Here is a 15993-nt window from a genome sequence, read left to right on the forward strand (position 1 = left end):
TGAGTCCATGTGTAATTTACACAGCATTCAAGATTTTAAGACCAGATAGAGCATAATCACTCATGCATAGGATGTCGTTCGTGTGACTGGATCTTTTACCGAAAGTGAGGAGGGTTTCAATGGCGATCTGACGGAGCTCTTCATCGGCTGAGTCACACAGTAACACCACAGCATCAATGCTCTCCACAGCCTGAGAAGAACGACAGACAGAGAGGCTGAATGAAAAGTCTTGGAACATTCACAGATATGATTTAATCTTCAGTTGAAGTGTCCAACTGACCTGCAGGCAGCTCAGAGCGGCACATGCAGCTCTTGATCTGTCTGCTTCTGATAAGGCTTGTGTGTAACAATCAACAGCCTGTTGAAGACAAACACACACACACACACACACACACAGACAAGATGAACTCAAACAGCAGTACATCTATTTATGCATGTTTCTATGATTCAAATGTGCACATTTAATTGACCAATATTCATATTTTTATGGTTTCATTTATATTATTTTATTATTTGTATCTTATTATGTAATTATAAGATATGCATCTAAGTGTATCACTGTTTCCATCATAGTTTTTATGCATGTTGGACTTATTTTTATTTGCATCTTAGAATTTCTATTCACCATTTTCATGCAATAATTGCACGGAATTGCATAAAATACCATACAAAGTCCGGGGCCATTACGTTTTTTTATTTAACAAGGATGCATTATATTGATAACTGACATTTATAATGCTACCAAAGGTTTCCATTTAAAAATAATTTTCTTCTGAATTTTCTATTCATCAATCCTGAATCCTGATAAAAACAAAAAATTTAATTCATGGTTTCCACAAAAACATTGACTAAATAATCATATTAGAATGATTTCTGAAGGATCATGTGACACTGAAGACTGGTGTAATCGCTGCATTAAAATTCAGCTTTGACATCACAGGAATAAATAACATTTTAAAATCTATTAAAATAGAAAAATGTTATTTAGAATTGTTAGACTATTTCACAATATTATTGTTTATATTGTATTGATCAAATAAATGCAGCCTCTAAGAACACACAAGACCTTTTTCAAAAGCACAAAAAAATAAAAAAATAAAAAATCTTACCAACCTCAAACTTTTGAATGTTGGGTTTCTATGTAGATTCAATCCCGGCTATAGACCAATCAATTAATTAACTCCACCATAGCCAACCATGGGCTGTACAAGCCAGGTACAAGACTGACCTTTGACCTGAAGGGTTTGTGTGAGGCAGCGGTGGAGAGGAAGGCTGTAGCGGCCTTCATCGCGTCAGGATCATCAGAGGTCAACAGTGCTGCCACGGCCCACAGGGTTTGAGGACGGGGCTGGAGACACATGACGGACACTTCCTGCAGTTCCTCCACACAGCGTTCTGTATCTCCACAGCTCAGGGCTTCTGCAAGCATGACTGGTTTGGACACAAAAAATAAATATTACACTATGCTACTAATCTACAAAGCTTTAAACTCATTATTCGTTATTATTCATAAAAGCGTCTTGCCCTCTTTGGCTAAATCCAGCAGGTGTTGCTCCATGTCCGTGATATCGTGTTGAACGGTGTAATGGTGGAACTGAAACACGGTGACGACGTCCTGTGCGAGAGATGACGGTGATGGACACAGGGATGAGGCCAGCTCGCTATCCATCATCTCATTCACCACCAGCCTGATCACTGGACACAAACGCTGAGGTTACATTCTCTGCTGATGTTTCCCCTGCAGATTAATAATGTTGTTCCTGTCAGTACCTGAGTCAGGAGAGTGGGGCTGAATCTGCTGCAGTGGTAAGGCAAAGCTGAAATGCATGTGCTTCAGCACTCGCTCCAGTGTAGTGTGAAACAGCCCAGCGCTGCAGTCGCACCACAGAGACATCAGCGCAGGACGCTCCACCAGCCCAGGCAGCACTGTTTACAGAAACAACTTCAAACCAACTTTCACCGCACCTTACGAATTAATTAAGAAATGTGTTTTTAAAAATAATTCTTAGATGGTATGAAATTGTATTTCACATTATAACTGCAGGTCAGTTTGGATTATAATTCCTTGGTTTCACAAGAAACTCAGAACAGATTGTGATTTTGTTCCCTTTATTTTCTTTTGGTGGTTTAGTTTATGCAATACCACACATACATGTCATCACATGAAAAAAATTGAAAATTATTATTAAATACTTTTTTCATTACAGCATTATGACTTCAGTAAACTATCTATATTGATTTTATAATTTAATAAAATATTATTTAACAAATAATAATAACAATTAATATTGTTATTAATCATTATTATTATTATTATTATTATTATTATTATATAGTTTGTTTGTTTTTAACACCAAATGCTGTAAGGTCTTTTCCCAGATATCCTCATGCTCAAATTGTGTTTGCAATCCTGAAAATAAATTTTTCATAGTTAGGTTTTTATTGTGAAAAAGTTTTATGCCATCAAGTGTCAGATTATAATCTTTGCTATTTAATTTAAAGTATGTAATATTGTTGTGGCTAAAATAACTTTTTTTTTTTTTTAATAACCAAACTGATATTTACTGGCACTTGGCGAGTGTTCATTTTAGACCCTGACTACTGCTATAATAATTAAGTGCTACAATAATATCTTTTGCACTAGTGTACCCATTCTGTCAGGGCAAAAATATAAACTTTAATAAAATAAATAATATGCTTAAACAGCCAAAAATCTTTTAAAAAGCTTTGAAGTACATGTGATAAGTCACCGTAACATCATAATTTTCCCACAAGGACTAGTTAACATGAACACTTAAGATAAACTCACCATCAGACACTAAAATGCAGCTGCCCGGTCTGTCAAAGTTTTTCTCACTGAGCTCCTCCAAAAGAAGTGTTTGTGTTGTTAGTTTGCGCAGGTAAGTCATGTGCTGTGACTGGCTTCCTCCTGAGGTCAACAACTGCATCCCATACACAGACAAACTTCAGCATTATATATATATTTATATGGTCGCGTGACCATGTTCGGTTTAACAAACAGATAAAACTCACACTAATGTGGAATCTAAGTAGAGGAAAATTAAGTTGTAAAGGTGGAAAAACAGAATCACCTGAACGAGATGACTGCAGTATTGTAGATGAACACTGATGGCGACGTCTAGGTTCTCGTTTCCTGTGGTGAGAGGCAACGGGCTGCCGGCCACACTGTTCCCCACACCAGTGTCCTCCGTGAGGGCTTCACTCAGGTGGCCTCTTGCTTCTGGATGTTGGGCTGACCTGATGAACATGTAAGACACACTGTCACCACCAGAGGACGCTACATTATTACAACTACTGAGGCCATGTAGTCAAGTTCCTCAGAGAAACCTGATCACTGAAGGGTTAAATGTCCAACACACCCGATTCTCTCTGACTCCATGTCAAAGAAGATGGCGCGTGAGAGGGCGGCAGCATCATCTCCCGTGTCATCATCATCAAAGTCAGAGGTGTTGAGGAAGTCGAAACTTTCCAGAGCGCTCTCCACTGTCAAACTGAAGCTTGATGAACGGCTCCTATGGGCAGGGACCCGACACTGAGGAGAGACAACAACCTTCATTCAAGACTGAGATCAGAAGAGTCAAGGCGAAGATAAGTGTAAGGTGTTAGGTCACCACAAGTTTTTGCATTCTACTTTGCTATTTTTTTTTTCAATTGTTTTCAAAGTCTCCTGCAGAGTCTTGCACATGACAGGATGGTCTAAAAACAATGTTCAAAGTAAAAAAAAAAAAAAACTTCTCTTCTCTTTTTTTTTTTTTTTTTTTTTTTTTTTTTATACGCTGCCCCATGCCTCTTCTTTTTAAACCCAAAAAAACATGTTTTGTGTGAATTGCCACTAAATATGGCTTATTTTGTGGTGAATGAAGCCTGGTTGTGTATCATGCAAATCTCTGCCAATGCAAAAACATGATCTCCAGTGAGAAGTTATGAACATTGAAGTGCAGAGGAGAGAGCAAAACAAAACACTGGTTACAAATAAGAAGGACAAAATGAGGATTTATATAGAAAAATGTAAGCGAATTTCTATATAAGCCAAGAGGAGACCAATTTTCCTTTGCTGTAAACAAAACTTGGTTCTCGCGAGACTAGCATATTCCCACCAGAGTTTACCCTAAGCCTACGTCATCCACTGGAACGCCACTCTCTCATGAGCACATGTACGAGAGTGAGCAGAAGATAGAGATGACAGTTTATTAAGTTTTAAATACAGATATTGCAAGATATCAAACCAAAGATATTCCTTTGGTTACCAAAGATACCAAAGATATTGCTTTGGTTCGGGTATCATTTATTATCCCCCCGGAGCCGTGTGGGAGACTTTTTATAATGGATGGATGGACTTTTTTGGGGCTTAAAAATCCTGACCCTCATTCACTGCCATTATAAAGCTTGGAAGAACCAATACATTTTTAATATATTACTCTGATTGGATTTGTCTGAAAGAAGAAACTCATATATACCTAGGGTGGCTTGAGGTTGAGTAAATCATGGGGTAACTTTCATGTGTGGGTGAACTATCCTTTCAAAAATGATGTTTTATAAAGTATGAATGTGTGTAGAATTAATTCAATCCAAACATATCCAAACAATCTTGTTTCTCATTTGTCATATCGTCACTATCATGTGACCTAACAGCGTCAGTTGCGTTGCTTCAATGCCATTCACAACTCCTGTGTCAATCAGATGCACACTTCAGAACAAGAAATAGAAGGTCATCTGACTTTTGAACTTTTGAGTTTTTGTTAAATGTGAGCCAAAATCATCACAATTAAAAGAACCAAAGACTTAAACTACTTCAGTCTATGTGCATTGAAATTTATTTAATACACAAGTTTCACAATTTGAGTTGAATTACTGAAATAAATGAACTTTTCCACGACTTTCGAATTTATTGAGATGCACCTGTACAGTTTAATGAATACTGTGAATTTGGACATATTACTCTGTTTTGCCTACAATATATTAGGGAAGTATTCGATTTCGGATGCATCCTTGGTCTAAAGACAAATGTTCCTGAATGCATACCACGAAAAAATGGTTTTGGATTTGGATTCAAGGTGGACTCAGTAAATTACCTGAACCCTAGACCACCTTTTTCTAAATGTCATGCTAAGTTCATGCCAATCAAATGAACCAAGATTCATGATCAAACAAATTCAAGTCTGCATCAAAATTTCAACAGTAACTCTTCTAATTGATGACCACAGAGAACTCATTCACCTTAAGCAAGTCTTCGAGTCTCATGACCTCCTGCTCCAAGTCCTGCAGCTCCCCGCAGCGCTGGCCCAAGCTCTCCAGCCGCAGGAGCAGGGACTGAATGGCCTCCTCCAGGCTGCTCTCCTGGAAGGTCCTGCTGCTCTCTCCAGACCAGCTCACAGCGCCGGCCTCGGGCAGCATGTCGGAGGAGGTGAGCCTCCTCACCAGCTGCCTGGTCAGACTGCCTTCCTCCCCGTCCAGCTCCACCGGCTTCAGCTCCAGGGCTTCGTCAGACACGTTGGGCTCCAAGAACACCACATCATCAGGTCCCACCGAAGACAGCTGACTCTCGGAGCACAACGAGAGGGCCGCCGAGCCTGTGCCGTGCCCCTGGGCCTCAGCCTGGTCCCACTCCAGGTCTGTATCGCTGGCACTGACACTTCCGCAGTCTTCCTCCACACACTCCTCCTCAACCAGCAGCTCCTCAGAGGCTGGAGCTGGTTCAGAGGGAGGGTCCGTCTCAGGGGGCGTGACGGTGATCTCGGGGTTTGACTGGATGGGGGCGGGGCTTGAGGTGGGCGTGTCAGAGAAGGTGAAGGACAGACGCTTGCATTCGGCCACACCGCAGCCTCCGTTCTCGAAGACATCATCTGGTAAAGTGGACTGTGTGTTGGAAACAGAAATTAAATATGGTAAATATGGCTCCCTGATATCATTTATTCTTATCAGCACTACTATCTATACAGTTTTCGTGATCTTAAGATACAAACAATATATTTTCTCCACATGTCCAGTAGGGCTGGAGCATATATCTAAAAATATGATCATGCACATCTAGTCAGTAAACGGGTTCCATGATTCCGTGATTAAAGTTTAAATAAGTGTATGTATGAATATGAGTGAGAAGAAATGCGTGTGTTTATTGTATGAAAAATCAGAGTAAAAGCAGAAAACACAAGCGAAGAAAAGAGCCACACAGATGTTCACTCAGAAGGGCAGGGCACACAGTGACCTGACTCACGTAGACTTCCAGACTGGACCGTGAACGAGGTCTCAGTGCAGCCAGATCGCCAAAAGAGCGACTGCGCCTGAGTTTCTCTAGGAACGTCTCTCTGAGCCTGTGCAAGAACGAGAGACGCTGGCCCTCCCACCGCTGAGGACGCCACTTCATTGCCATCGACACACACACACACACACGTACACACAACAACCACGATGCACATGGTGCCACAGGATGAATAATACAATTCATTAGACACAACAGCACAGACCAAACATGAACACTCACACACACACACACACGATGCAAGTACTTTCATATTCAAACACAAATATATTCAGTATATTCATATAAACACAAAATAATAAACACTGAACCCAGAACAGCTAGCTGGAATCGGTAGTGTTATATTTAGTTAAGTATTCAGCTGTTGAAATGTGACGGTGTGATCTAACACCTTATTTCAAAACCTCAATATCCTTTATGATACTGTATGTACACTCCTAATGAAAAACACTTGCGCTTTACTTTATTGAATGTGCACTTCGAATATGATATTTATACTATTAAAACTTCCATGACTATGTTTAACTATACTTTAAAAAAGTAAAACGTTTCACTATAAAAGTTGTTTTGATACTACATCTAAAAGTTAGTAGTATTTTAGTATTTTAAACGTTTTAAAGAGCAAATTTATCATTACAAAAATATTTAAATACATCAAAGTTTCTATTAAAATGACAAAGTATCTGAGTTTATCGTAAATGCTTGTCAGTACATCAACAGCACACTTTAAAGATGACATGTTATAGGCATATTATGAAATTTCATATAAAGTTGCATTTATGTAATATAAACTGAATCATACATTTTAATTTAATTGAAAACAACATGCAATTAATTGTCTGAAAACATTTAGTTCATACTTAAATATTTTACTTCTGTTATATGTACTCATTTAAAAGTATGCAAAAGTGCACTTAAATTAAAGTCTGTAATGATGAGGTTATGGGTTTATCATGGTGACAGAAGCAGGACTTTAAACAGAGCTGAGAGGATTTTTCAGAAGTGCACTCACAAAGAAAGAGGTGTCCTGGAAAGTGGGCGTCTCAGGTGTGCCTTGGCTGTACACTGAAACACGTCTCTGAAGGGCGGTGGCTTTACTCACGTTTCCTGACGACAGTGTCAGATCCTCCACGTCAAACGGACTGCAAGACAGACACGCATTCATGTACAGCAATCTAACATCATACAAAAGTAGAAATTCAAAAACATGATTTACTGTATAAGCTACGGAAGAGGATTAGGGCCAAGCAATAATAAAACATAAAACCATCTCGAGATTAAAGAAATTATTATGCGAGATTAAACTGGTTAAATTTCAAGAAAAAGATGAAATTAAATGTTGAGAATAAACTCATTAAATTACGAGAAAAATACTGAGAATATACACTCATGTCATGTTCAATTGATCTCGTTGGACCGTTTTAATCAAGTTAGGTTGTAGAAAGCAATGCTCTCAGATGAAGCGTATGCTGTATCACTTCAGATGCTATTTACACTTAGTGAAAATAGTAATATATTCTATTTACTCTAAGTGATAACAACAGCATTCTTTGCAATATTTACACTAAGTGTAAATAGTGATTCTATTTACGCCATGTAAAAGTAAAGGATCTTTGCAAAAGGTTTCAATAGTAATTAGATGCTATTCATATTTATAAATAATGACAGATACTATTTCCACCTCAATATTGTTGTACATTAACAGGATGCAATAATAACAGAGTGTAATTTTTTTTCTTTATTAAAATTATTAAATAGACGCTGCCTTATTGGTACGCAACAAAGGCCTCCCTATAGCCTACTCGTTAGGAAATTGATTTTTTTCACTTTTCTGATGTGATATGTGATGAAAATGTTTAGCAAAAGGCAGATTTGAACCCTGATCGACCGAATATGCTCCATCCAAGAGCATTGCTCTCTATGAACTATGACCTGCGCCACTGCAGACGCAGATTGAACGAGACGACAAGAGTGTGTTCATTCTAAACATTTTATTTCGGCTTTTTTCTTTCGAAATGTAAAAAAAATAATAATAAATTCTCAAAACACTCATAATTAACATTCTCATAATGAAATTCTCACCATTTCATTTCGACTTTTTTTTTGCAATTTTTTTTATTTATTTTTTGAAACACGACTTTATTCTCAAAATTATATTTCGAAATTTTTCTTGAAATTTAATGAGGTTAATCTTGTATTATAATTACTTTAATTTTGAGATGGTTTCATTGTTTTATTATTGCTTGGCCCTAATCCTCTTCCATAATAAACCCCATTAACGGCAGAAGTAATTCAGTGTGACTTCCATGACTGTCCTGAAGAGGGCGGTGTACATCTTCACTTTCAATTGCTGTGACTAAATTCACAGAAACACCAGACTTCTTATCTTGTTTTATTAGATAACGTCACTTACAACCAGGCGACCTCCAGGTTAAGTTTAATGGTTCCCAGGTCGTTGACGTCTACAGCTACCACCTGAGGCATAGCGGTGAACAGGTCCTTGGTTTCACAGATCACACTACCCACTAAGATGTGAGTGGCCAACCCCTTTAACTCGGTCACCTAGTAGAATAAAGATAAGAATGGAGAAACGTACATTCAGAAATGTTTAATTCAAAAAAATGCATCGCTTTCTTCATAAGAATATGTTTTTCTTGCATTCCTCAAGGTTTTAACCAAATATTCAAGATTGAGGGGATGAAATTTTTAATTTTAGGAATCAATGTTGATCAATGTCGTGGCTTTTCAAGTGTCTTTGGTGGTTACAGCCCAGTCTGCCATTGTCAGAATTAGTCACATACTTAGTTACATTGGGTCTCTTTCATGGACAACTGTGTGGACTGGAGCCCACCTTGATGTTGATGAGGTCTGTAATGAGGGGCATGAAGATCATCTCCTCTCCGTCCCAACTCTGCTTGGAGTTAGTTTCGATCTTCCCCTTCAGTTTCCACCGCTGTCGGCCATATCTCATGAAAATCTGCCAGAAAAACAAAGAGAGAGGCAAAAAGGATCAAGAAAAAGCTCCCAACACAAGTTCATATAACTGTTAATAGAGCAGTAAAGCAATGGGAGTTTTCAGTGTTTAGTTTTATATAGCCTTACAAAATCTAATTGGGTTTTGTGGGTCTATGTACTTGTGGATCAGAAGAGTAAATGCTGCTAGGACAGCGGTGATTGTGAATCAACTGGATGTACTTGGCAGAACACTTTATTACTTTATTACAGAAAAAAAATGCATGTAACTCAGTGTGTTCTGAAAGCGCTGAATTGATTTGGTTTTTCAAACAACTCACCTCGTACTGATCCCCGGGACAAAGCCTGGCAAAACCAGCCAATCCTGAGACAAGAAGCAAAGGAGTTGAAAAGTTTGTTATTGAAATGCAACAAATGTTTTATAGGTTTTTTTAAAGATTTTGGTGCAAAAATCCTGTACCTTTCATTTTGATATGAAACTCCCCCAACAGGTTCTCCAGTTCAGTCTCAAAAGAGTTCATGTTCTGAGGAGACGGGAACACATGGTAATATGAATGACAGGTGAAATGTGATATTAAATTGGCCATTAACATTTCTTACTGGAATTATTTTTACTAAACTTATCTGCATTATTGTTATTTAATTAATAAAAAAGGTAATTTATTTTCATTTTTAATAACAATATATATATATATATATATATATATATATATATATATATATATATATATATATATATATATATATGTATTATTATACTATAAGAGGCCCGGCATTTATTTGACTGATTTGGTTTTTATTTGAGAAATTACGGTACATTACCATTTACCGCTTTTACCAGATGTTATTGAAAGGAGTCTTTAATGCTCACCAAGGCTGCATTTATTTGATCAAAAAACAGTAAAAACAATACAATTCTGAAATATTATTCACAATTGTATTTTATTTGTATTAATAATGTTGAAAAGAGGTGTGCTGTTTTATGTTTTTGTGGAAAGTGCTACTTTTATTCAGGATATGTCTTACGTAAATGCCCTCTCAGAAACAGGTGAACCTAAAACGAGCCTGATTACACAGACCAATTAGTCAATTAGTCATTTGGATAATTCATACTCTAGTTGAAATATATACATAGTGTGAAAAAAATGGCCAGCTGGTCAGACAAACAAACATTAATAATGTACCTCTGTATACTCTTTGTATCTGCGGTTGACCTCCGCCAGGCTCTCACGTGTGCCTTTAGTGGAGGGTGAAGCAGTGAAGGCCTGTTTCATCTTACTGGCGCCGTCACGCAACCTTCTCTGAATACAAAAGCCCTCGTACAGCTCATCGACCTGTAAAAACACACACACAGCATTGGCGCACAGGCTTATTTTACACAAAAGCTGCACTGCACACGCTCACGCATGTTAACGCTCACTAAAGATTGCATAAACGCTAGCTTTGATGTCTAAAGTGGTAGCATACATCATTACCGAGCCCTGGGGGTCCCCATTCAGCACGGAAACATGGCTTTTACAATCTACTGTAACGTTCAGTCAGCACAATAGAGCGGCGTACTGTACCGAGTGCTGAAAAATTAATTTGGACACTTCAAAAGCAAACACAAAATGATGCAGCTGAAACAGCCCTCGGGACAATAGTAAACCATACTTCTGTGACAGACGAACAACTCGGAGCCACGGCCTTTATCATGGAAATGCACATTTAGCACATTCACAACTCGGTGAACACTAGCCGGCTCAAATTAGCTATGCTAATCCTACCAGCGCTGAAGAGAGTGTGATTGAGGGGGATGGAGAGATAGTAAGAGGGGCAAACGAGGATGCAGAGATGGACCGCGAGTGACAGAAACAAGTGAGCCGAAAGGGCCAGCAAGAACAGAGAATCATGGGGGAGAGGAAATAGAGCTGGCAGGAAGTGGGATGGACACTGCAGCTAAACGAGATCCCGCAGTGACTTCCTGTGATACAGTGTTTCCTGTATCGCTGCTGAATCTGTAGTGTCAAAGTTATACATGCATGCACGTGTTAATGTGTTCATTTATGCTATTAATTCTTTTTTTTAAGCTTTTATTCAACTTGACATTAAAACGGTTTCCTTTAGACCTGACTTGAACTGATCATTCCTAATGTAATGCATCTTGCTGAATAAAAGTATTACTTTATTCAATAAAACATTTACCTCTCAAGAATCAGCTCAGATGACTCGCTCGCTCACTAAATGACTTTAATATTAATGTCTGACTCAACACAAGCAGAGAACAGTTATTGTTACTGAGAGCAATGTTTAAAATAGTTACATTTAAGTAAGATTATTGAAACTTAAATCAGTTTATACCAAGTACAAGTTAATAGTTTTGTTATAATGGTATTTTAATCCAAAACTATTTTATGTTGGAAAAAAAAAGTTAATTGTTAATGTTTATAAAAATGTTTTCAAGTTTTCATTTCAAGTATGGAAATACAAAATCTTGAAGGAAACCCCGCTGTGATGTCAAAGATGTGCCTAACTGAGTCTGTACAAAGATTTCCTCCACAACGTACAGATTCCCCTCTTACAGAAGAAAACAAAACATGTCAGGATCCTAAATCAAAAGGAAATATTCAAACACATGCAGCAAAGGCACGTGAAATATTGATGCAGGGCTTTTTGAAGTCTCTCATTGAGGGGAAAGGGTGAGAAACAGGACAATCCAACCCAATTAGTGTTTGTGGTGGGGTATATTAACTGCGTGTATGATGTTTGTGCGATGATGTGAGGGGGTTGTTCATGATAAACGACATACATTAGACAAATTGTTAGCTGTGTGCATGTGGGGGTAGAGTGTCTGGACAGTGGTCCTGTGGGTTTAATTACACTGGAAGGAAAGACCCCACCCAAGTCTGGAGAACTGCACCGTGTACCACACACATACACGTGTACTGTGCAGCTGCCTGTTCATTTGGCTTCATAAAACCCTGTCTGACTCCTCTCATCTGCCACAGCAGCTAAGCAGCATGGGAAATGAATCACCATAACGCCCCCAGTCCGGTCCATTCTTACTGTCGGGTGGGGTCTGATGGGTGAATTTTTATGAGCTGCTTTTTGACAATAAATAAGCCTTTGGAAAAACACTGTTTTTCTTAACCGTAACTACCAGCTCAGTGTCTAATTAAATGAATTTTCGATACAAAGAAGGCATTTTGTAAACGAGGCGTCGTTCACTTGCAGAACGCAAGCTTCATAAGTCTGAACGACCAAGTTTAGGTATATTGGTGCAGAGTACATCAGAGAACATCAGTACTTTGAATTTGATGCATGTGGTTATTGGCAGCCAGTGCAAACTGATCAAGAGAGGTGTGATGTGGGCTTTCTTCTTTCTTCCCCTTTTGTGTCTCAAAGATAAATGATCGTCTTATGGGTTTGGAACAACATGAGGGTGAGTAACTGACAACAGAACTTTGAACTAACCCTTTATTATTCACTAAAAATATTTCCTTTCTCAAAACTCACAGGCACCTCTGAATATTCAATCATGTGGCAACATATGAGCCAGATCCAATCATTATTGTGGCAGTTTGTGGCAATTGTGAATGAGATTTGAGGGCTCATGTGTTATGTTATCTGCAGGATGTTCACACAAATGTCATCCGACCTATTCTCAACAGCTTCTCAAATTTACCAAAGGTATCCACGGAATGAGGAGTGACTGGTGACTAACAGGATGGTGTACCGCTCAGGTCAGCTGTGGCTGTTAGCAGAGGGTTTGGCAGAGCTTTGTATTTGTTTCATATGGACACAGCAGAAAAGAAGCATTGAGCCATTACAGTCGGCTGATACTCAACCAGACTGATATTGTCTCAGTTAAATATTCATGTCCACTCAAAGCACGCTTTCTATCTCATTTGCTGTGCTCACAGCATTTGTTCACAGAGGCAGTGCCCGTGGCGACAGACAGACAGACAGACAGACCCGCGGTGACTGCCGGAGTATGACCACTTCCTCTGAGCACACGTCTGAACAGTCCTCAAGATACAGTATCCTCAAACACTATTTGGACACTTACACCACATGTAAAATAAAGAGGTCAATGACAAAGAGTGTCCACAACAAAGAGAAGGCAGCTTTTAACAGTTTTTAAAAGATTCCAAGTTCTTAGAAATGAACTCTTCGAAATGAATACTTGCAGATGATATTATCTAAGTTATAATCATTAGAAATGTCTATTAGTATATAGTATATTTTGGTTTATTTAGTATTTTTAATTTTCAGTTCATTCAGCTGTAAAATCTAATTATGAATTCACATATTTAAGATGTAATTAAGTCCTAAAGTGGGTCTAAAAGCACTAAAGTTCAGCTTATTGCATTTAATATAAATTAACATTCAACTATGTGTCTAAAACAATAAAAACATTCACAGTTCAGATTATTATTTTAAAGTACATTATTTCCATAATAAGTACTCTTTTTAGGTTACATAATATAATATAATATAATATAATATAATATAATATAATATAATATAATATAATATAATATAATATAATATAATATTATGTGTGAGTGTATTAGTGGTGTGGTGTGTAGAAGTGTGTTGGTGTGGAAGATGATGCATCTGGGGAAAACTGAGTGACACAGCTGATATGCATTTCTGCAAACAGTCATTGATCTATTTGAGCATGACTTCTTTTTGGATGACAGAAGAGGTCTAAGGCGTGACTCAACTCAGCCATGCATGCGTGTGAGCAGCTGTTTGTCAGCCCTCTGTCTGTCCATCGTAAATACAGGGTTTGGGATTAGACCTACTGAGTCAAATAACAAGCCAAGAATACACAGCTGGTCAACACGCAGCACAAAAACAACAGACGGAACGAGACCAACAGTGCACACACACATGGCATATTAATATGTATCACTGTACAATGAGGACTTTTAACATGGACGAAGTGGGGAAGATCCTCTTAATTTACGGGCATGTATCAGCAGTGATCAGAGGATTTAGACCCCTACTCGGGGGGGATGCCAGACTTACTAAACAGAGATTAAACCTACAATAATTCACCCACATCAAACATCTTTGAGGTTCAAAGACCGATTATAAACTGCAAGCTTAGGCCTTTTGAAACTTCCTGTTCCTGTTGCCTAACTTCCTATGGGCAAGCAGAACAACTAGCGTAGTTATAAAGTTGATTTTTAAAAACACAAACATCTGCTGAGAGCCTGTGGCGGAGTTATCTATACTTTCTGTGAAAGATACATAAAATAATGATATAATTATAGACATTTGCTTTTCCACAGCAATGGCTGGACTCTTTACTCACAGCTCTCGCAGATCAATGTGCTGGGTATTACAAATCTGAGCAAATGTTGAGATCTCTTCTGAAGCTTTAGCGAAGATACATATGAGATTATTAAGGTCTTAACCTCACGAGAAAATTCTGTGAAGGAGGAGTCCAGTTGCTATATATTTATTCGGCCTGAGAGAAATAGTTGAGGTATTAAAGAGAACTCATCTGAGATCCATGCGATCTAAATAGCTTTCCCTTTTCGTTTCACCACAATCATAAAGAAAATGCATTTCCCTCCTATTTAGACATGCACGCGCTCATTAACACCCTGGACTGAACCATCAGAGGTTTGTCCATCACTCGGGGGAATTGCTTTGACCTAGATCCACTGGCAACCATAAACAGCTTACAACACAGGAGGAAACAAAACACTTCTGCAAGTCACACTCAAAATCTTCTTTACAAGGGCGAAAACAAAAAAATATATATTTTTGAGATCCGTACACTACCACGCAGTTCAGAGTGTTCCAGTGAGCTAGCTGAACGTGGGGCTAATTTGAAGTGCGTAGGGCTAATTTGAGCTATGAATTGCTCTTCAACAGCCTCAAAGCTCCTATCGGCAGGTTGCCATGGCTACTTCGGGACTAGATGTGCTGCTGGGTTGCCAATCAGCACTGTAGTTTACCGCAGACGCCCACCTGTAATGTCACGAAAACACACTGCAAGAAGAAGGGGACACAGCAGGACTCCAGACACTGGAGAATGTCAAACTGGGAGACTCGAAATGAGTCGGGACATTCATTGGAAACACGAAAACTATTAAACTATTTTCACTTGTTGTACTGCCTTCCATTTTTCCAATCTATAAAACAGACAACGAAAAGCACACACACTATATATATATATATATATTCATTAAAATGACATGAACTTCACCTTGCTGATGTGGAACTCCAGTCGTCGCATGTAACGCTCTATGGTCTTCATTTGCTAGGAAGCAAGAAGAGAACATGTCAAAAAGTAAAGTTATGCACTGAAAATGAAAAGGCTAAACAGAGAAAAGGATGAGTCTCGGCTCAGAGTCCCTAATTTTGAACACGGCTGACATCAGCTGCAATTACTTTGGTGCAATAACGGATCACTGCTGCACCAATGCAGCACATAGTTTATGCAAAGCTGCAGCATATATTTCAGACTTCAAACTTCCTAGAAAGGTTAATACAGGTCACCTCAGACAGGTTAAGAAGCAATAGTGTGTTTAGGGACCCTACCTTGTCCAGATCATACAGCACACCCTGAAGAAGAAAAAAAAAAGATATGTGAAATCAGTGGAAATGCTATAAAAAAATCAACATTTTAGTATTTAAAAAATTATATTTGGAAAAAAACCCTGCTGAAAAGACCATCTTAGACCAGCATGCAATCCATGTTTGGTGGCCCTGTTTAATGCTGGTCATGCCGGCCCAAA

The 15993-nt window shown here is 38.5% G+C and overlaps 1 protein-coding gene across 2 annotated transcripts in view; it reads right to left on the minus strand.

Moving 5' to 3' along the window:
- LOC127935266 (rho family-interacting cell polarization regulator 2-like) overlaps positions 1 to 15993 on the minus strand; it is a 46525-nt gene that overhangs the window by 2095 nt on the left and 28437 nt on the right. For both annotated transcript variants that reach the window (XM_052532967.1, XM_052532968.1), the window contains exons 5-21: positions 15797 to 15820; positions 15462 to 15515; positions 10438 to 10587; positions 9714 to 9777; positions 9574 to 9617; positions 9132 to 9257; positions 8694 to 8842; positions 7293 to 7422; positions 5239 to 5877; positions 3381 to 3553; positions 3093 to 3258; positions 2810 to 2942; positions 1771 to 1926; positions 1525 to 1695; positions 1229 to 1431; positions 281 to 358; positions 100 to 190 (exon numbers count right to left, since the gene is read on the minus strand). In XM_052532967.1, the coding sequence (XP_052388927.1) occupies positions 100 to 190; positions 281 to 358; positions 1229 to 1431; positions 1525 to 1695; positions 1771 to 1926; positions 2810 to 2942; positions 3093 to 3258; positions 3381 to 3553; positions 5239 to 5877; positions 7293 to 7422; positions 8694 to 8842; positions 9132 to 9257; positions 9574 to 9617; positions 9714 to 9777; positions 10438 to 10587; positions 15462 to 15515; positions 15797 to 15820 (2551 nt within the window). The remainder of the gene's footprint in view (positions 1 to 99; positions 191 to 280; positions 359 to 1228; positions 1432 to 1524; positions 1696 to 1770; positions 1927 to 2809; positions 2943 to 3092; positions 3259 to 3380; positions 3554 to 5238; positions 5878 to 7292; positions 7423 to 8693; positions 8843 to 9131; positions 9258 to 9573; positions 9618 to 9713; positions 9778 to 10437; positions 10588 to 15461; positions 15516 to 15796; positions 15821 to 15993) is intronic.

The sequence above is a fragment of the Carassius gibelio genome, chromosome A19 (genome assembly GCF_023724105.1).
Source record: "Carassius gibelio isolate Cgi1373 ecotype wild population from Czech Republic chromosome A19, carGib1.2-hapl.c, whole genome shotgun sequence".
Lineage (NCBI taxonomy): Eukaryota > Metazoa > Chordata > Actinopteri > Cypriniformes > Cyprinidae > Carassius > Carassius gibelio.